The 21,801-nt window shown below is 37.4% G+C and overlaps 1 protein-coding gene across 4 annotated transcripts in view; it reads left to right on the top strand.

Moving 5' to 3' along the window:
* Nucleotides 1-21,801, top strand: part of LOC136832727 (hrp65 protein-like) — a 112,559-nt gene that overhangs the window by 41,065 nt on the left and 49,693 nt on the right. For 2 of the 4 annotated variants that reach the window (XR_010851293.1, XM_067094236.1), the window contains exon 10: nt 19,606-19,680. The exons of the other annotated variants lie outside the window; for them this stretch is intronic. Coding sequence is in view for 1 of the 2 variants with exons in the window: in XM_067094236.1 (XP_066950337.1) it covers nt 19,606-19,680 (75 nt within the window). In the remaining variant the exon portion in view is untranslated. The remainder of the gene's footprint in view (nt 1-19,605; nt 19,681-21,801) is intronic. 4 annotated transcript variants of the gene reach the window in all.

The following is a 21,801-nucleotide window of genomic DNA, read 5'->3' as shown; positions in this document are numbered from 1 at the left end:
TGCACTAGTCAGATACTTGTGTTTGAACTATTTGGAATAAAAAATATTTTGCGCTTTGCACTGACCAAAGATTTTTTTTTTTTAAGTTATTAATTTCTAGTGGCTCATACCTTGGGTTTCTCAAAGAAATGTATTTAACTACAAATTCTGTCGTAATCCTGTGGACTTTTATGGTTTTCAAGTTCAGTAGTCCTCTCTTTGTTGTGCTCTTGAACATCAGGTGAGCTGTGCTTAACTAGGCAAGAACAACTTCAGCAAAATGGAAATTCAGCACTTTGATTTCATCATGTATAATGCTTTAAGCATTGCCTAGTGGTATTATTTTATTATATATTATTTGCCTCAGTTGTATGGAAGTACATGTGAAACACAGTATTACAAACACTTATATAAAATTTTTCTAAGGCTTAAAAACTGTTCCGTGGCAGTTCATAGTCTGGCGGAAAGTGCTGCTGTTATGTGAGGAAAATATGGTAGAAATTATTAATAACATCATTAGGGGTGCGGTGGTTATTTCTTTGTTTTAAGGTGACATACTCAGCACTATTTTTATTTCTGTAATTTTGTTTCCCCTGAAGAAGAAAATCATGAACATGGCAAATATGGTTATGATGCTTATTTTCACGTATATTTCTTTGGTTTGCGTAGGCATGTTTAAGAGTTGGTTCAGTTTTACAGCAACCAGCTTGTTACATGCCTAAGTAACCTTGTTGCTCAAACTTACATTGGTTTGGAGAATAGTACAGTATATGAAATGACAATACTCTTATACTACTGTATAGTAATTTTTTAAAAGAAGGAACAATGGCAAGTACTGTATAGTTGAAATGGGATGCCAAGGTGTATGTATTTTTTTTTTTTTACAATTGCTTGTGTTCTTATAAGTAAGTGTCAGAGAGCATAATAATTTTCAGCAGTTTTGGGTCATTTCTCTTCCTGTAATCTTTCCTTCGGAAATTTTTTTTAGTGTTGTGCCTTGCAGCTTGTATGAAAAGATTAGATTTCACACCACATGGCTTAAAGCAAATAACATTCATGCAATGTTTTCAAGTACACAAAACTTCAAGATCATGTGCATGCAATAAAGTATATGCACTGTACATGATTGGTTTGAAAATGTATAAACTACCTCAGTGAAAAGTATAGGTAGGCAGTTGTATAATCTTGTAATTGAATTACAAGCTTTAGAGATTTTAGTAAAAGGTGAAATGGATTGTAACTTAATTTTTGGATATGTCAATACTTTTATTTCTATAATTATATTTATGCAAAAATTTTCAACGGCTTCTACAGTAATTGCCAAAAATATAAAAAGGTTCATGCAAAAATTTGAACAGGTAATCCTTATCGGATTTTCTCATATAATGTGTAACCCTACTTTCTTGTTGATTTTGATTGAAAACCTACATATATTAGATTTTTTTTTACATAAATGAATCAAGGAATTTTAATAGTCGGACAATACAGGTTTTGTTGTGAACTATAATATACATATTGGACATATAAGGAACATAAATTATAAGTACAGTATAGCTTTTGAAAGACGTTGACAAAATATAGTCACAGGTCACAAAGTGAACTCAGAAGATATTAAAAGTCCTTTTCCATAACTCCATTAGTTACACATTTCCTTATTTCTGTGGATGAGGAATTGCCAAGTCACATCTACTTTTATTGGTCAAGATTGAGAGACCCTTACTGAGCCAACCCATTATTATGTTGAATAATTCATCAATTACTCACTTTGACTGCTGTGGAGCCAACTCTATCTTTTCCATGGTATGGCATTGTGAAGTTGTTGCCACAGTGCCTTCACTTTTCTCATCACCATTTCATTGTGTTTTGTTATTCTATCAGTTCTTGTCTTGACTGTAAATTTGGTCATTTTTGTTATGTTTTGGGAGCCTGTTTGGGACATGTTTCCCGTTGGAATACCCCCATATATTTCCTTTTTTATTTATTTGTGTATTCTCTCAATGTGCTTAATGTTACACATGGATTTCAAGCTTGTGTCTTGTAAATAATTGCAAAGTTTGTTTCAGTGGTAATGCTTATGCTATCCATTTTGGATATCTTGTAAAATAAAAAAAAAAATATATTTTCTTGGGTATAGTAACCTATTACCTTGAGGGTCGTTGGTACTGTGATTATACTTAATTTTGTGATGTTTGTGTTCTCTTGTGATTTGTGATTGTCTGGGTTTAGTTTGGCTGTGTTTTGTTTCTGAAAGTTTTCACTAAACTATGTTTGGTGAGTGCTGGAGCGTGTTTAGGTGAGGTAGGCCTTAGTTTTGTATATAAAAAAAGATATTTGCTTTGATCTGTGACATGCGCAGTATTTTGAATTGTTTGTGACTACCTTCTTTGATTGCCTTTGACTGCAGTGAATGTCCTTAGTGTTCTCCTTCCAATCACACACTTGAAAGTATGATCTCATGCTGCACAAACTAAGGGTAACTACGATGGTAATGTGCAGGATTTGGCATGTGCATTAGGGGTTCAAAATCTAAACCTATAGGAGCATATTTCCTTGTCCCCAGAAATGAGGCAGTATGTAATTGATATGTTTGTCCAACAATTGGCTTTTAATACTAGTAAGAAATAACTTTCATGTTGCCACGTGGTCTAGTGTATGAAAAAGTATTTTAAGCACTACAATAAGAAAATTAATTTCACGATACCATGGTGTTATTTGTTACTTTTGTGCATTAGCATTGTTCTTCAAAGAAAAAGGGGTATATTTTTAACTGGGAAGAATTTTAAGAATGTGTTTTCTTGACTTTTTTTTTTTTTTTCCAAGAAACCATAACCTGCCTTTGATCTGCTGTTTGGAAGAAATTAGGCTGCTTATGTTTACATTATGTGAGGTTTTGCATTCTTTAGTACAGTACTCAATGCCTTCTAAGTTACTTTGAATATATTCATCAGAGAAGCTTTGCAAATAGAAGTTTTGTGGTCTGAGAATAATTTTGCAGTATGTGTATGATTGTGTATGCATATGCATACTGGTTTACGTTGGTATAAATAAGCACAATTTTTAATATACCACTGTTTTATTCATAAATTTATGGTCAGTCGTCAGCTTACATTTATTTGAAAATGCTGTTGGCAAATAAAAAAGAATTCCAGGTAATTGCCAAATTGGGAGTTTTATAGCCACCCAGCTGAGTGCACCACGAACATAAAATACATGAAAAACATTATTTAAGCATATAAAAGACCTGGGATTGCAGACAAGAGCAAATTCCATGTTTACCTTGGTAGATTTACTGCTGTTGTGTAATTGAACCTTTAGCATTTGGAGAATGAGAAAATAACATTATATTAATAATGTTATTCTATATGAGAGTGAATGACAGTATTTCTAGTTAAAATTCATGATTAAAGCATATAACTAAAAAAATTCCAGTGAAATGAGAATGAAATGTATTTCGTGCAAGCACACAAAGTAGTACCTCGCCTTACATCACGAATTCTTTCCAAGACTTGCGACTACATAGAAAAATTACTTTAATGACAGAAAAATTACTTTAATGACGGCTTGAGTCTGCCTTTAAGAAAGTCTAGACCCTGCATCTCCAAGCAAACCAGCAATGTTGCTAATGCAGTAATTCATTCGATACTTAAAAATCGTTACTGTTATTTTCAAGGAATTTATACATACTGTTATTTTCAAGAAATTTATACATAATTACATTTTTAGTTTTAAAGAATCCAAGAAATTTATACATTTTAATTGTAAAGATTCCAAGAAATATGTGCATTTTAATTGTAAGGAATCCAAGAAATATATGCATTTAAATTTGTAAAGAATTTACGAAATATATACATTTTAATTGTAAAGAATATATATATATATATATAAAAAATTACATGTACTGGATTGTACAGCACCTGATGGGTGATGTTGTTATGCTTGATGGTCAGGAGGGAGAGACTAAAGGCACCAGAATTACTTGGCCGGCTGAACACAGGAACTATTGCAGCAAAATATCACGTAATAAGAGAATACGGCATCACCAACATTTTCAAATTTTTATATGATTTTATAGATACAGTACATCATTATCACGTTTTATTCTGTATATGAAATGTGTATTAAACATTCGTTTTTGTGATTTTCACCTTTTTATTGATTTTTTATTTTAATGCCAGACAATTTAATGCTGAATGTTGTGTAATAAGACAATTTTTTCAATATTGTATTTCTAAGCTTTTGATTGTTTTTTCTATGTAGTACAACACATATTTCATAAATGCCAGTTTTTGTGATTTTGCATTTATTGATTTTCATATTACATGAAGTCTACTTAAATCGATATACAATATGTCTAGTGTTGTTATTTTTCCCGTTAACCAAACCGCCGGCAAGTCAAAAACAGTAGAAGACAAAAATGTAAGAAGAGGTATTACTATATGCAGTACGTGTGCATCTGAAATAGTTTTGTATATTTCAGTCAATTTGAACTTTGTACAAAGTCCTTTTTTAGTGCTTTGAAATGAATGTGTTATCTGTATGAAATCTGGGTTTGGTTTCTTAGTAGGGTTAATCATATTCCAGAGTAGCAGTCTTTTCTAGTTATTTGACAGAGTACAAGAGAAGTCAAGCTTTTTTTTATTACAGTATCAATCTGTATCTTTTGTTTAAAATGAAGTCAGTTGATGTTTACCAGCAGTTTGTGGTCATTTATATCAAATACCTGTACAATTAGGATACAAAAAATAGAAGAAACTGGGAAATTGTGTGAGGTAATTACAATATGAGTTGGTCTATTGTTGAATATTCTGAATGATTCAGGCGTACAAGGTGATTATAAATACTCTTGATATGTGTAACTCCAGAAAGGGAAAAGTCGACATAAAACTTTCATGGTGATGATATAAATACTGTACATACTCTTACTGTATATAGTTTTGCATACTTGGGTTGTTAGAGCTTTGAAAGCTGTAAAACTGGTTGAATTATTACAGAATTATGATTGGCAGTTTTTAATGATCTGTAATAAATCCACTGACTGACTATTGCTGTCAGTATTAAAAGAAAAGAAATTGTCATTACAACCCCGCTAACCCCGTAGTCGAATTATTTGGTCATGAAAATCCCAGGCTTTTCGGTTGTGAATCCACAGAGGAAGATTTCTCCACTGGCTAGGCACTACCTCTTCTGATGTGAATGGATATCCAGCTCATTTTTCATGAGCCTGTGTAAGGTTCACTGCTTCCAGATTTATGGTTTTCATTCCAGTGCTTTAATCCTTTGTTTATTTATTTCATTATCATCTCCATTTAGTTCTTTTTCTTTCTCCCATGGTTTTGTTTTTAAATTATGCATTTTTATATAAGTAATGTACGAAGTAATTACATTGTGCTATTAGTTCCTACTTTTCATGGCAGCTTAAGTATTAAAAATTTCCCGGTAGCGCTCATATTGTTTTGGTGTAGGTAACAGACCCTGCCCACTTTTGGGGAAGAATAGGTACAATTGGCTCAGGTATTCAGTTTGTTCCTGCCACTTGTCAACTGAACATCGGTCACTGGGTAACTTTTGTTTTGGTTTGTTCACCAGTTGTTTACAGACATCGCCAAATTTGGTGAAGTAGTGAAGTACATTGTAGTTTTTGTAGCGGTAAAGATTTAGCGAGACTTCAAAGAGACAGAGAAAAAGGCGGCAAAGCTGAGGTTAGGTTGCAGCATTCTCCTTCCCCTATTCCAAGTCCTCTATCTCTACCTGTAACTCCTTTACCTGGCTCCCTACCTTCCGAGCCCAGTACCTTAGCCAGCCTTGAAACCCGAGTAGATAAGAAGTTTAGCGTTATGGTAGATACCGTAACCCAGTTGGGCACTTCTGTTAAAATCTTGATGAATCAAGTGTTGGTGCAAGTGTCGTGTCAGTGGAGGAGGTGGCCACTTGTCCTGCTGACACTCCTAGATCTAGGTCCCTGTCAAACTCCCTAAACCTGGGAGGGGCAAACCGAACGTCCAAGGGAGCTCGGTGTGGTTTGCCCAAGGGTAGTTGCCCTTCAGTTGAGCCTGTTGCCGGTCCCAGGTATTGACAGACAGCCACTGGAAAGGTGTCTTATGTCAATCGATCTTGCTGCCCACAGTTTTCGCTGAACAGCCATTGAAAAGGCTTACAAGTATATGTGCACGCTGTATCAGCGAGGGACCCCGATTCCGACGTGGGCAGGAGGCGCAGTCATACCGTTGTAAAAGTTAACGGCTCCTGAGCGCAATCCTCTGCTTATGTGTAAGTGTTCCAGAGATCTAGGACAGATTTCTGAACCTTCTTGGAGCTCTGGGACCAGGAAGACGTTCCGATGTCTCCCGAGTTGCTTGTACCGCAACCCTTGTATAAGAAGAGTGCCGATCGGCCAGTATCAGCCAAGTGCACGGTGGGGTTGCGTTCAGCGTCGGCTGAGCAGCCAGTGAGGGGAGGCAGTATTATGGCTGATTGCACATTTGGTGCCAGGCTTTCGGCTGGTGTCAAGTGCCCATTTTGTGATACTGCAGTACGTTTCGAACGTTCGATAGCAGTCAAACACCCAGTGACGTATGTTGATGCAGTGGATTACGAGTGCCCGAGTGAAGGTGAGCATGCTTTCTGAGCCGTGCTCTTCAACCACCATTTGGCACTCGATTGTCCTATGTAGGCGATCACTCGTCTGGTGTCAGGCAGTCGGCTGGTGTCAAGCAGCCAGTTGGTGGTACTACGGTACGTTTTGAGCGTTCAGTAGCACTCGAACACCAGAGATGTATGTTGGTGCAGTGGATTACGAACGCCCAAGTGGAAGTGAGCATGCTGTCCGAGCTGAGCGGTCCAACCACTGTTTGGCCCCTGACTGTCCTATGCGGGTGATTGCTTGTCTGGCATCAAGCGGCCCGTTGCTGGTACTACGGGGCATTTCAAACGTTCGTTAGCAGTCGAACACCCAGTGGATTTTGAACATCCTAGTAGGGGTGAGCACGCTGTGTGAGCTTAGTGCTCCAACCATCATTTGGTACCAGATCATCATATGTCTCCTGTGAGTCTTGCCGGACTCAGTTGCCGCACTCAGTGCCTCATTTGGCGCCACATCCTAACAAACTTATAACTTCTCATGGCACTACTGCTGATTGTCCAATGCAGCCATTTTCAACTAGTGCCAGCTTTCCAGTGGCGCAAGACGCCTGTCTGGAACCGATTCATCGTGGTCTCGATAACATCTTGAACCTTGTAAAGAAGCGTTCGACTACAGTGCAAGAACAAAAGGATTTAGCTGCATCTTCAATCTCGTCCTTTGGCCAGGATAGGCTTTGCGTCAGTGGAGTTGGATCATTTAGCAAAAGACTTATTCAAAGTCTTTGAAATATTCTCCTTCTTTGATTGGACAGTGGGAGCTTTGACAAAGAAGATTGAAGATTGCACAGCTCTACTGGACAATTTTACTGCAGACTGGCTAGGAGTTTTATGCTGTGCAGACAAGGCTGTTCATGACGGATTCCAAGAATTGGCTACTCTCTTTGCCTTAGTCATATTGAAGAAGAGGGAACTAGGGTGTTCGGTTTGTCACTAGAGGAGTCACTCCTTCTCAGAAATTGTCTCTACTCTTCGCCTTGTTGGACCGAGATAGTCTGTTTCCCAGGGCTACTTTGGAGTTCAGAAAACTACCTGGGGCTTGCTAACACAGTCCACTAAACGCCCAAAGCAACTGATTTGGACACCTGTGGCATCTGTTAATATGAGGATGGCCTCTCCTTGGCAACAGCGGCCTTTTCGTGGCGTCAAAGCAAGGTATCGGTCCTGACCATGTACCAAGCCCCGTGTGGTGCTCACGGTCATCAAATCATCTACCAGACCCGCTTCTAGCAAGTGAGGATCCGATCTTCTGCGTGCTGGTGGGAGTAAGACTTCTCCATTTTTGGAGGAAATGGGAAGTCGAGTGCGGAACCGTGGGTGATAGGAGTTTTGAGAGAAGGGTACTCTATCCCATTAAACGTAAAGCCCCCCGTTGGCGTTGGCGCCTATCAACTTGACAGTCTACTCCGTAGGCTCACAGAGGTTTTTGGCCCTGTCAAAGGAGGTTACCTCTCTGCTCCAAAACGGGGCCATAAAAGTTGTGAAAGACCTAAGTGCTCTGAATTTTTTCATAAAGACCACGAAATTCAGGATGGATACCAATCAGTCAGTGCTGTCCTCCATTCATCAAGGGGATTGGATGGGTACGATAGACATGGAGGACACATACCTTCACGTTCCAGTCCACCCAGAATCCAGAAAGTACTTGAGATTTGTTTTCCAGGGCAGGATCTACCAGTTTTGAGCCTTCTGTTTCGGTCTTTCAGCAGCCCCACAGGTCTTCACCAGGGTTCTTGCCCCATTAGCAAAGTGGCTACATTTGATGGGCATCAATATATGCCTGTATCTTGACGACTGGCTCCTATGCTCCCTATCGAGAAACCATTGCACGGAGGACTTACAGAAGACTCTCTCCCTTGTCCAGGATCTGGGACTCCTGATCAACTTTTCCAAGTCACATCTACTGTAGTCATGACTCAGTCAATCGTCTACATAGGGATGATGATCGACTCTTAGAGTTTTCGGGCTTTTCTGTCATAGAGAAGAATTCTTTCCAGCCTGCAGACGATTCAGAAATTTCTCATTCTTCCTTCCTGCTCAGCCAAAGAGTGGATGAGCCTCTTGGGCATTCTTTCATCTGTAGAGAAGTTTATGCCGTTAGGGAGACCGTACTCGAGACCCCTGCCATTCTTCCTAAAGGCCAGCTGGCGCAGGAAGACGTCTCCGGAATCATTTGCCTCCCCCATTACTCCCGAATTCAAGGACCTTCGGGGGTGGCTGGGAGAAGAGAGATTCCTGATAGGGAATTCTTTACTCCCTCTGAACCCAAACCTAACCTTGTTCTCAGACGCTTCAGACCTTGGATGGGGAGCTCATTTACAGGACTTGGAAGTTGCGGGAAAGTGGTTGCAAGAAGAAAGAATGCTCCACATCAATGTAAAGGAGCTGAACGTGATACACCTTGCTCTTAAGCATTTTGCTTCGGTGACACACTACAAAATAATTGCAGTCCACTCGGACATTATGACAGCACTGGCCTACATAAGGGACCAAGGAGGCACGCATTCTTTCTCTCTTTGCCAGGTGGCCAGAGATCATCTCATTTGGGCACAGAACAACTGTACTCAGATTGTCACCTGCTTCATTCAGGGCAAGATGAACGTTCTTAAAGACGTCAAAGAGTCATCCTCTTCCCCTGTATTGCTCGTCAGTTCTGGACCCTCTGGCTCGGGCAACAGACGCAGTGCTCCAGGAATGGTCTGACCTGAACATGTGTGCCTTCCTGCCATTCAGTATGGCGAGGGAAGTCATCAACAAGTTTCATTCTCACTGCAACTTGTCGATAACTCTAGTGGCCCTGTTTTGGCTGCAGAGGGAATGGTCCCCGGACCTTCTAAGCCTCTTAGTGGACATCCCAAGACTTCTTCCACAGTGCCAAAGTCTTCTCAACAACCTCATTTCCTCTGCTATAATCAAGGTTTGTCCACTCTCGCTCTGACAGGCTTCAAACTGTCAGGAATCTTGTCAGCAAAGGATTTTCAAAGGCAGCTGCAAAGAATATTGCCAACTGCAGGCGATAATCTTCATGTAACGTGTACCAGACTAAGTGGTCAGTTTTTTCATGACTGGTGTCGGAGAAGCAGTATCTCATCTTCTGAGACCACTTTAACTCAAATAGCTGATTTTTAATCTTCTGAAGTCTTCTCAGGGCTAGCAACTTAGACTATTAAAGGCTGTAGATCCATGCTCAATTCTGACTTTAGGCACAGAAGTTTGGATCTTGCAACAAGTCAGGATCTTAGTGACTTGATTAAATCTTTCGATACTTCAGGGAAACACAGACCGCCTTCTATTCCTTGGAACCTAGACGTCATGCTTCATAGGCTCTCAGAACCTTCTGGTTGCTCTAGCGACAGCCAGAAGAATTAGTGGATTAAAGTCCTTGGACAAGCAGGTTGGCTTTTCACAAGGTAATGCGGTCTGCATGTTTACCGGATCTACAGACTAGGAGAGAATTCTCTGTCTGGTCAGAACCTTGAAATGTTTTTGAGAGGACTAAGAGCATCAGAAGCCCCTCTCTTAACCTCTGGTGTTTTGCAAAGAACATAACTCGTTGTACATCCATGAACACGTTATCCCTCTTTCTTAGAGAAGTTATCTCTGAACCCCACAGGGGAATTCAGACGGAGGCCCTACTTTATTGCAAGTTAAAGCCCACAAAGTTCGGGCAGTCGCCACTTCACTGGCTTTTGAAATGCAATCTGTCACTGTCAGACTGTTCTTCAGTCTATGTACTGGATGTGCAGATTTGTGTTTGCCTCTTATTATTTGCATGATTTAGAAACCACTTATGAAAATTGCAGTACATAAGATCGTTATCCGTGGCTGGCTTGGTACGGGGGGAGGAAGGGTAGGATCATGTCTCCAATTTCTCTCTCTCCTCGCCTTGAATTTAGGTGATCGAGTTATGGGAGCTAGGGGGTACTACTTACCCAGAGTACCCACCAGTCTTCTAATGGATGGGTTTGGTGTTTTACGTAAGATGTAGGTAATATACTTGGTCAAATTTTTCTTGTACTGTGCCCAGGGTAAGGGCATACGCTTTTGTATAAGGCTTTGGCAATTGGAGTACTCCTTGGCGGCAAAGCACCCACTAAGTAGAGGTGATTCTCAGCTTTACTGCTGCGCCACTACAGGTTGATGACGAGCACCGACCAGAGGCAGTACCTGTCCGCTGTGGCTCTCTCAACAGGTAAAGTTGCAACAAGCATTGTCCAGTGCTGGCTACCTATCTATTTCAAATTCATCTCCATTACTGAGTGCCTCTGAGTAGTTAGTATCCATGTATCCCACCTCCTTTCTCTGTGGGATTCAGCAATGTAATTACTTGGTACGTTACTTATATAAAAATGACATTTTTATAATAAAATAAAGTTTCTTATATACTTCCCAAGTAATTACATGATCAGATCCCCCACTGCCTCCCCTCTAATGGACATTATGCATGAACGAATTGAATACTTGAGCCAGTTGTACCTATTCTTCCCCAAAAGTGGACAGGGTTTGTTACCTACACCAAAACAATATGAGCTTTACAGCGAAATTTTTAAAACTTAAGCTGCAGCAAAAAGTAGGAACTAATAGCCATGTAATTACTTGGTAAGTATATATAAAACTTTATTTTAATAAAAAATGTCATTTCTTGATGTAAGCTTCATGTTATTCAAGTTTCACCCTTGCCCTCAGTCACTGCTGCGTTATGTAAGAGGTTTTCTAATTTATCTTCAGCGAGTAAAGTTTTTGGAAATGGCTTTGGTTGTTGTTGTCCCTTCTTGCAACTCTTGCCAAGGCTCTTTGTCAAAAACTGAGAATTCCTGGTTTGAATTGACAGCCTATCTCATCTCTAGGGGTCTTCATCTTCTAGTAAAGATTTGCTGCTCAGTCTTCACTGTTAAGGCTCTTGCACTGCCTTTAGTTCTTGTTTTCAGTAGAGCCTCCTTGTGTATGAGAAGGCCCAGTGTTGGGAAATCATTCTATTTTGCAAAATTTGAAGTACAAAAGTGTTCCTTTTATCCCAGACCTTGCCATCTCCCCATTATTACTTTTGATGGAGTCTCCCTGCTTAGACTCATCTGTTTTGTCTTTCCTAAATAATGATTCAGGGGTTTTTTTTATAAATTGGTTTTGTGATAAACTATGCATATGCTGTCCAGTTGAATGAGTTTTGATACCAACCCATTCACCATAAAATCTAAGGATCCTCTTCCCTTTCCTGGTTTCTTAGATGGAGATTGGGTTTGTAGAATGAGCTTTGATAAGGACATCAAGTATTAGGTGTTGGTTGAGCTTACTGTTTTTGTAGAACTTTTTACTTTGTGCACCTTGTTGCATCCCATGCAGCAACATTCCCTACCTGGTAGATAGCCATTCGAGCATAAGCCCAGACAGCCCAGTGGTTTATTGACACCCTCTAGATGCCAGTATCCAATGACCCTTAAATAGACAATCCTGATAGATGGCAGAAGTTTATTTTTCATCCCAGTAGAAGGGACTGGATTTCTGACAAATTCTTAAGACAGAAGGTAGGAGACGATTAGCATATTTCCAACTTCAAGTTGAGCCTTCTGGAGGGCTTGCCCTCAGAGAATCTGGATATCTTGACAGGGCATTGTATCAGAATTATGGGTTATAGAGGTGCTCAAACGGTCATACACAAAATGTGTGAAGATCCAAGGTCTTCTCTTGTATCCTGGCCATTGTTGTTAACATATAGAGGCCTGCCACAGGACTTCATTTTGAGGCCTTTGCCAACCTTGGCCATATATTTGGTCACTAAATGAAGGCTTTGTACTTTGCTCAGCTAAACTGGTCAGGGCTTACTTTAGGATAACTTGTTTCCGAAACTTCATGTTACATGAAAATGAAAAAGGAAGATTTTGAATACAGTATAATCTGTAGTGCAGCATGATTTCAGTGGTCTGTTCTAGCATATCAGAGATTGATTTTGAACAAGTACAAAATTGGGCACAAGGTACATTCACCTTTAGAGGCTTTTGAATTTATCATCATGTCAACTTTTACCTGCTGGTACCTCCTATTGTCAGTTTACTTTTAACACCAGTAAATGGGGAATGTCATTCATAAATGCCTGGATGTATTTCTTGGGACCCATTGTCTAGGCAGGCCATGATTAGTAGGTGAGAAATTTTTGGCAGACGGGAGACTTTACCCAGTACAAAATATTGTATTAGTAGGGACTTGGTTCGTAACTACTTTGCACTACAAGGTCTTGGAACCAAGGTAACTTCTAATAGCTTGACCTCTCATCTAAATACAGTACAGGCAGTTCCCGGTTATCGGCAGGGGTTCCATTCTGAGGGTGTGGTGATAACTGAAAATCGCCGCTAACCGAAAATCTGGGCAAGCGGTGCCGATTTTCGGTGCCAGTACCAATTATCAGCGCCGATAAGCAGAAATTGGCGAGTTTGGGTGCTGACAATTGCCAATTTTCATCTCTAGACAAGCCCCATAAAACCAGATTGCCGTTAACTGGGGACTGCCTGTAGTGTGGTTTCAGGCATGTATGTAATTAATTGGGTTGTGATGAAACAACTTTTTTTATATAATAGAACATTTGTTATAAAAACACATCAGTAATATGTTGAGCGGCCACATCCCATCCCAATGGGCTTGATTTTTCCAGTTTCAAATGAATGGAAAAGTGAGCCAGCTATACAAGTAGATTTATGCTGTAAGTTGGGGCTGAATCATATATAGTAAACTTCTGCTTTGTGTGGACTGATGATTATGATTTTCGGGACACAGAAATAAAGGATTTTTATGAATAATGGGTTTATATGGAAAAGTTGTTAAAAAAACTGCTTATGATAAAATACCTTGGATTGTGGTGTGATCATTGTAATTTTTTTCTGAAGTGAAGCAAGAATGTTGGAGTTATGATTATTATTGAATCATAGAAGTGGTGATTTGACCTTTTAGGCATTTTAAAAATTTTCTTATTTTTCCCTCGTGATTGGTGTAGTGGTTAAAGAACAAATGATCTAGATCACTCCTTAGTATATGTTACTTTTGTGCACAAATGGGATCATACGAGTCAAACCTCAAGAATGGTGCCATTTACCATTATTGTGCTTGAAAGGGTTCCTGACAGGACTAGAAATAGCCCGTAGTCTGCTTGAGCATGTTCTATTTGTAATGCAAAAAATAGAGAACCCATATGGTTAGAGCATAACTTAATTCACAGCACAATTATTTGGGATTTAAAATGCAAATTCTCTTGAGTTGGAATTTAGTGAAAGACTGAAGTAGATTGATCAGGTGTGGGCAAGTTGAATAAGATTTGGAAATCAAAATGATTAGAGGCATTACTATACAGGCATGAACAGTGACATAACTGAAACTATTTAAGATTTTTTTGATTTAGGAATAAAGCTTTAAGAATATTAGGAGTTGGATGGCAGGAGTGAAATTTTAAAAGTTATTTATGTAGAGACATGTTCTTCATACAACTCCAGGAGGAATATTATTTGATAGTGTCAGTTTAGCTCCTGTAGGCACCAGAAGAATTGGAAGATCCAGATCTACTCGGATGAGAACAATAAGGGAGGCTGGAGATAAGTTTAGATTTACAGAAGATAAAACACAGGAAAGACTTGTGTGACAGAATTTCACAGAGGTCTTTGTACCACATGGTATTTGAGGTGCTGACGATTTAAAGATAAGGTCCCTTTATAACTCGTCCACATATTTTATGTTTTAAATATATTGATGTATTGAATATAATTATCTCAAAAAAAAAAAAGATTGGTTTATATATTTTTTATTATGTTTAATCATTTAAGAAACTAGTTTTAGCTCACAGCTGATGAATCTTTGTTCAGTTCCCCTGGTTTTGTTAGGAAAGGAAATGCTATGAGTATTAGGACCTTTTTTTTGAATTAAGTACAGTCATGAAAAACATGATAGGAACTTCTGTTTCTTAAATCAAAGTGATGATTCAGGATTTTTAATCCTTTGGTGATCATACAGGTGATTTAGTGCTGCCTTCCATCCAAAGATTATATTCGATAATCATATCTTTTAGATTCTGTGCAATGTTGAACATTTACCCAAATTTCTCTAAATGTCTATGCTGTGGGTTCTTCAGCTTCTTTGCATGTCATCCTCTGTTGAAGATTTAACAAGGTCTTCAGTTGTTGAACTTAAGCACCTTCAGTATGTTCTTCCATTACTTTGTCAGTCACATCAGTTGAGCCTGGTTTGACTTCTGCCATTCACAGTTTGGTAATTTTATTAGCTGCTGCCCTTACGGCATCTTCAAGATAATTCGTGACTTTATACTTTTAGTTAATATATTGTTGCTTTGATAAAAATGATTGTATCTGCATTGGTGAAGGTTTCAAGCATTACACATTATGATTAGGGTTGGCATTAATGGCTGTTTAGATGCATTATTCAGATTGTATCCTAGGGTAATACAGTTTAGGTATTGGGAGGTAAAAAATTTGGTTGATCATATGACCCGCAGCATTGCCATGTAGCACCAGTGTTATTTTATCCTGTATTGCATAGCCTGCTTTGCACTTTAATGGATGTATGCTCGATTTAAAGTTTCCAAAAGAATTCTGTATAATTACAAATGAAAACTTATCTGGAAACTAAATTTTCTTCAGCCAGCTATCTATCAGAAATGTTTCAGTGAACTCATTGGCATACACAGTTGTGTCAGTAATTTGTTCATTGTTAAGACCTATTAATTTGAGAATAGTGTAGCTATCTTTGTATTGGATTGTGTGGCTTTGCTTGTCGTAAGTGATTCCTCTCAACACATTACTTTTAACCAGAGCATGTTCTCTCTTATGCCTTTAATCCACACATTAATAAGAATACTATATTGTAGTACATGTCTTGACTAAGCACGAAACTTGTACCATGGATGTAACTTTGTCCTAGGAGCACAAGTAAACCTAGCACAAATTTATTCTTTTGTGAAAGCTGAAGGAATTGATTTTCCATTTCTTGTCTTTTTACAGCATGACCATTTCAGAAATATTACTTTTAACTTTTAAATCTAAATCTTTCATTTTCTCACAAAAAGGAAACACTGCAGATACTTGAGTAAGTAAATAGCAAAGCCATAATCTTGGATAAACCACAGAGTGAATAACTGGATTCGTTAGATATGATACTGAGGAAACAGTGGACAGGGAAAATCCGAGAAACTTTAATTTTTGGTGATTGACATTTTTCTTATTTAATATTTTTGAGAAGGGTAAAACTATTTCCACCTGTGTTGTGGGTGTAACTATACACAACATCAGCTTTTGAAATGCCATGGAGCTGTCTGAGCTGTTGGATCTTTTGGGGGATCTATTTTAACAAGAGTGCAAGTTGGTATCTATACATTTTAAGTAGTGATGGTGGTCCTGTAATTAGCAGTATAAATTTCTTCATTTTAACTAATAAAGCAGGAACTGAGAGATGGAAATTGGTTTGGAAATATCCAATTCTTCATGAAGGATTTAGTCTTGAAAAATTGAATAAATACTCTGTAAACCTTTTATGCCATATTTAGGGCCATTTAAGATGCTGAAGATTTTGTCAGACCCAGGTTTATTTACATCTTGTAATGTTGAATGAACTCTGCCAAATCTCAAGTTGTTTAAAAGAGCGGGAAAGACAGCTTGAAGCTAATGTGAAATGTCTTGTCTCAGGTTCTTCATTAAAAGAGAGGAAGGACATATTTTGTTGATGTAAAATGTCTTGTCCCAGATCCTTCAGTGGTATCGTCTACTTTGGTTACGGTTTTTCATCTATAAAAGTAAAAAAAAAAAAAAAATATATTAGAAATGGTTTAGAGCTAAATTTTGTTAGTGGGGAAAAGATCACCAAGATTAGTTTTTATGCCTGATTTTTTCCTTACTGAATTAGATGTGAAATAAGTTTTTGCTCTCCTCTGTTGTGAGCACAGAATTCCCATCCTATCTATGTCATCTCTAGGCTATTTTACCTCCATGATTTTCTGGTTTCCCTACTGGACTTTTGTTTTGTTACATCCATATAAGCAACTTTACTAGCCGCTCTCCCTTCTCGTCTTTATCATATGTTCTAGTTTTTATCTCAGTTTTTTCACTGGATAACTGATCCAAAAATAATAGGAAATCAAGAAATTTTCTTAGCCATTATGTTCAGATAAAGTTCAGGTTGAGTGACCATACAATACAACAGCTGTTATACTATAAAATTTTACATTGATATGAAGTTTTGCAGTTTTCAAAATTAATGGAAGCAGTGGGAAGTTTTAAGTGATTATTTTTTTATTTATGAATGGTACTGACTAAAGGTTAGTGGTAGCTGAGTATCACACCAGAAGGTCCAGTATGTATACTGAGGAAAAATACAAATTACTTGAAAATTTGGTATATTTCTATATGTACTTTGCCTTGGCCATTTAAATAGTGGTTAATTTTTTGTTGTTGTTGTAGTCTTTGGGTAATTGACAGTTTTCTTTTTAGAAATAGATATGTATTTATAATATAATTTTATTACTGGAATGTTTGTATTGTTTTACAGAGTGGCCATGCATAAAAAAATCTGTTTAACAGAATTAACTGAATTTATCTTTATTGAATTAATTTTCCAAGCCCACATCACTTCACATTTCCCATAATTGTGTTGACTTCCTGACGCTTCAAAGTCTTCTTTTCTCTTACTGGTTGATCCGCACTCATTTATCTGAGTCACGTTACCTTTGAACCTTAATCACCATTTAAATCTCCTATTGAACCTTAGTCGTGATCTAAATCTTGCAAGATTTGACTCATTGACCTCTGGGTCTGCTATACTGTACAACTTTAGGTAACAGAAATGTTCCTTTTCCCCTGAGGGCATTCTCCATTGCCATCTTATCACCATTTGCAGAAACCCTATACTTTATGTAAACTCTACCATCCTGAGCATTACTTGTGGCATTTTCCTGTCAAAATCAGTACTGTACATGATTTTAACAGCAGTATCCATATGTTCACTCCTTAAGCTTTAGTGTCCATTCTGGTTAGAGCAGTGTTGATTAGTATACCTAAATTTATGTTCTTTATTTGCCGTTCCCCTCTTCAATCTTTTACACGGTTTAAACCCTCGTTCAGTTTTGTCAGTTTTGTCAAAATCAGTGTTTGTCTACTGACAGTAGTTCCCATGGGCCTCACCTCTTGCTCCTGTATTGCTCTTGATAATCAGCAGAGGATGCAGTGTTAATCCATGTTATACTCCAGTATTTATCTAGCATCATTTTGCTACGGTTTTTACTAGGTCCTCCAGTTTTTTCTTGTGCAGACCATAGGAGTCTTGTCCGTTACCCTCTGCCTATATTGTGCTCATCCTATTTTTTTTAGTCCTTGTACTCTTGTCAGTAGCCCTGTCAGAATTCACAAAATATGATTAAACATCTTTCTTTGCATAATATCTTAGAAAGATCCCACAGCACAAAACTAAACTGAAAATTTGTAATCTTGATCTGTACTTTTTTGTATATAGCCCTATCTCCTTCTCCATATATTTAGGTCAACTTCTCAGTGCCTGGTTCTCCAGATGCAGGCTTTTTCCAAATCGCTCAAGCCATTTGGTCCTGGAGCTATATCATTTTTCATCTTGGGGATCTTTAACCTCAGATTTTTCTGTGGGGGGAGGGGCCACATTTCACTGTTGTCAACATCATTCAGTGTATATTCAGTCTTCATTCAGTAATTATTCAGAGTACTGCCTCCATTCAGTTGCATTACTTAACTTCTTTTCTACTTGTAAGTTGCTTTCCAGAGTTTTCATCATGAATTTTGATTCTTGATTGGCTGTCATGGTTAGTGTTCAGCATGTCAGTCCTTGGAGTCCACCATTGTTCTTTCTCTCTAAGGCAATTTCTTACATCTTTAAATCCAAGTTGCCTGTATACTCAGTGAGTGTGGCATTTGCACTGCTTTTGATTACCATTTGGAAAATTTATGTTTCCCTTTATCTCTCTCATTGATCACTGTTGCTGAGAAATCAGTGATCAGAAATTACCTCGACTTACTTTGTAGTGTATGTTGAACTGATGCTTATCTCTTATTTCCTTGTGTCTTTGTGATATTTCATGTGATGCATTTTTAAGAATCTTTCATTTCCATTAGGAATACTCGTATTGTTCTTTCACAGTGACAGAACTGCCGTTTGTATTGTATTTGCATAACCATTGTGGTGCATTGGTGACATTATTGTGGTTTTATATACATTTCCAAGCTCATTCATTACACTCAGGGTTTGCTCTTGCCAATTGAAAGTTCACAAACTTCTTATGAATGTATATTTGCATCTTACACATGTGATTAATAGTAAGAGTTCACTGGGAATGCAGTGGTTCTTGTAATAAGAAGGTATGTATCATGCGAGAAAATAAGTTTATTAATGTTGCGAATGGATGATAACAGATTTTGTAGTGAAATGTGATATTGTTTTAATGGATCATTTGTAAAGCTCCAAGCCATTTTTCTCCCTTTTATGCAGCAGTGTATTTTATTTGGGAGTTCCTTTAGATGGCATAAGAAGTTTGCATAGCCATTTGGTGTCTTATTTTTTTTTAAGTTTTGTTCATTTTACAGTAGTTTGCAATGAAGGTCTTTGAATAATATTGTAACAAATCAATTGAGGAAAAAATCTACCATTACTAAAACCGGAAAATGTTTTACCCAGCTGAATAAGACTTTCATTGTTGAATTTGCTAACAAATTCTTAATGTTTTATTTTGTAGTATAGTATGCTTAAATCTTATAACATAGAGGTTGCTTGAGAAAAACTTGGTGAAATCTGCAGGGTTTTCTCTCACATCTTGTGCATGATATAATAATTGCTTTCTTATTCTTTATTTTTGGAGTGACTGGAAAAATTATTGGGTGCATGATGCTCTTAAATAATGAGGCTAAGACCCCCCCTTTCTTTCTGACTCTGATGTGGTGATACATATTCACCATTTGTTGGGGGTGTGTGGTGGTGACTGCGTAGCACTCCAACAAAGCTAGTTCAGCTGTACGTGAAACCGGTAGAGGGGAAGAGAAAAGCAAAGAAGACAACATCAAGGTGAATATCATTATTATGCTTGTATTATATTTTGCTTTACAGTGTGTGTGCGTATGTTGGTGATTGAATTGTAATTGTATAGAAGTTAGATACTGTACTAAAGTTAAGAGGGTCATGATCACAATTATCATTTTATATTCATTTAAGGGGACTTGTGCTTGACATGGTGGCCAGTCAGAATTGAATGTATGATTATCCAGTCAATATTGTAAGTGTTTCTAGGGAGTTTTCTTCCTTTTTCCATGGCTAAGGGGAAAATAAGATAGTGGCTTTGACTCTTGTACATAATTCATACAGGTTTACCTACAATGATCACTTGTTAGGTGGAAAGTTTTCTGGGGTAAATTTCTGCCAAATCAAGTTTCTTCAAAGACCATTTTGAAAAGTTCTTGCTATTTGCAAGTTGTCAGCATTTGTGATGTATTTTTAGAAATTGTTATCGAATGCATTGTAGAGGTACTTTTGACCTTCTAAAACATGTTTTTGTCATTACCCTAGAAGCTGAACAAGGCAGTGCAAATATACTGTTGCTGCTCTTTGATGGAAGAATGGATGAAGTTGCTAGTTAATGAGACCTCAGTGAAAGTATTAATTTGATTTTGTATTACTTGCACTCTGAAGGGGTACTATACTAGTAACTGTAATTTTTTAAATATCCACCTCCTTTAAATTTCAATTTCATCATGTTTGTTTAAATTCCCATGGTTTTCTATACTGTCCATCAGATTTCTAGAGAGAAATTATACTAGAAATCCCCTTTTTAACTTTTAGATAAATCACAGAAGTCTGGCATGTGATAATACATGAGGAAAAACAACCATTACGGGTGTTTAAAAATATTTTAATACTATAATTTAAATATTGGTCTCATACCCTTTTTCTTTGGAGGATAATGTAAATGAATTTAAGTCTTTAGCATTTTTACTTTAGTTGCTATAGCAATTTTAGATTCATTGCTGAAAAAAAAGTTGGTTTACATTCAAGTTATGGTTTACTGCATATGAATGGTAGTTTAATTGTTGATATTTTTTAACATTGGCAATTCAGAATGTTGCATAAAGCTTCAGTATGAGTGAATTTTAATAATGACAGAAAAGGTTGGAATGTTTCGTAAATCATCAGTATGAGTCAGAATTGTACAGAATTAATCCTTTACAGGAACGTCTCAGACTGCCAAGCAGTTACGTTAATTTCGAAGTGGTGAATTGCAATTTTCCTTCCAGCAGGATCTTGAACTATTTGATATACATTTAAAATGAAAGCAACTCTTAGGTTAGAAAATCATAAAAGTAGTCACAAAATTATTCATCACCATTGTGTATTAGCTGCCCATTGACTTTTATCAGAATCAAAGACCTGATATCATTAAGAAAATCATTCAGTCATTTTTGAATGAGAATCGGTGTTGGCTGTTTATAAAGCAAAATGTAAACACTAATATCTTTCCAAGAAAATGATTCATCATCATTTCATATTAGAGCTACATAATTTTCATCCATAAATTAAGGTTTAACCAGCCTCTAGTATAAGATGCGTACATGGATGATACTATCCGAAAATAAATTTTAAGAAAATTCATCCTAGAAAATCATAACATCCTAACATAGAACATTTACCAACCTCTCAAAAATTGTACAGTAGTATGTGTACTGTGAACTTTCCAAACCTGCATTGAATACTTATGCTTTCAAACTTTACATCTCACAGATGTGAGACTTGCTGGAATATCCTCTTTAAGAAGGCAAATCTGTTCACATTACCTATTTTTACCTCTTGTCTTGAGAGTTGAAGTATATGCAGCCATGTATGATTTAAAGATCATTAAAAGCATACCCACAAAAAAAAAAAAAAAAAAAGTTTGGTTTACAGTTTATCTGGTAATTGTAAATTTTCTTGTACATCAATTTAAACTCTCCATAACATTAATGGGTAAATGTTGATGAACACTACTGGGTTTGTTTTCAAGAAGGTGTTAAAGGAAACTGAAATCTAGAAGTAGAAGGAAAGCTTACTACAGTGTTGCGATTTGATTAGATAAATTTCTGGAAAGTGTGTGTCTGGTGAAATCTGTAAAGTTTGTCCAATTATGAAATATGTAAATATTAGTCTTAGCAAAATACT

This window comes from Macrobrachium rosenbergii, chromosome 50 (genome assembly GCF_040412425.1).
Source record: "Macrobrachium rosenbergii isolate ZJJX-2024 chromosome 50, ASM4041242v1, whole genome shotgun sequence".
NCBI lineage: Eukaryota > Metazoa > Arthropoda > Malacostraca > Decapoda > Palaemonidae > Macrobrachium > Macrobrachium rosenbergii.
This window is presented reverse-complemented; position numbering and strand designations above follow the sequence as displayed.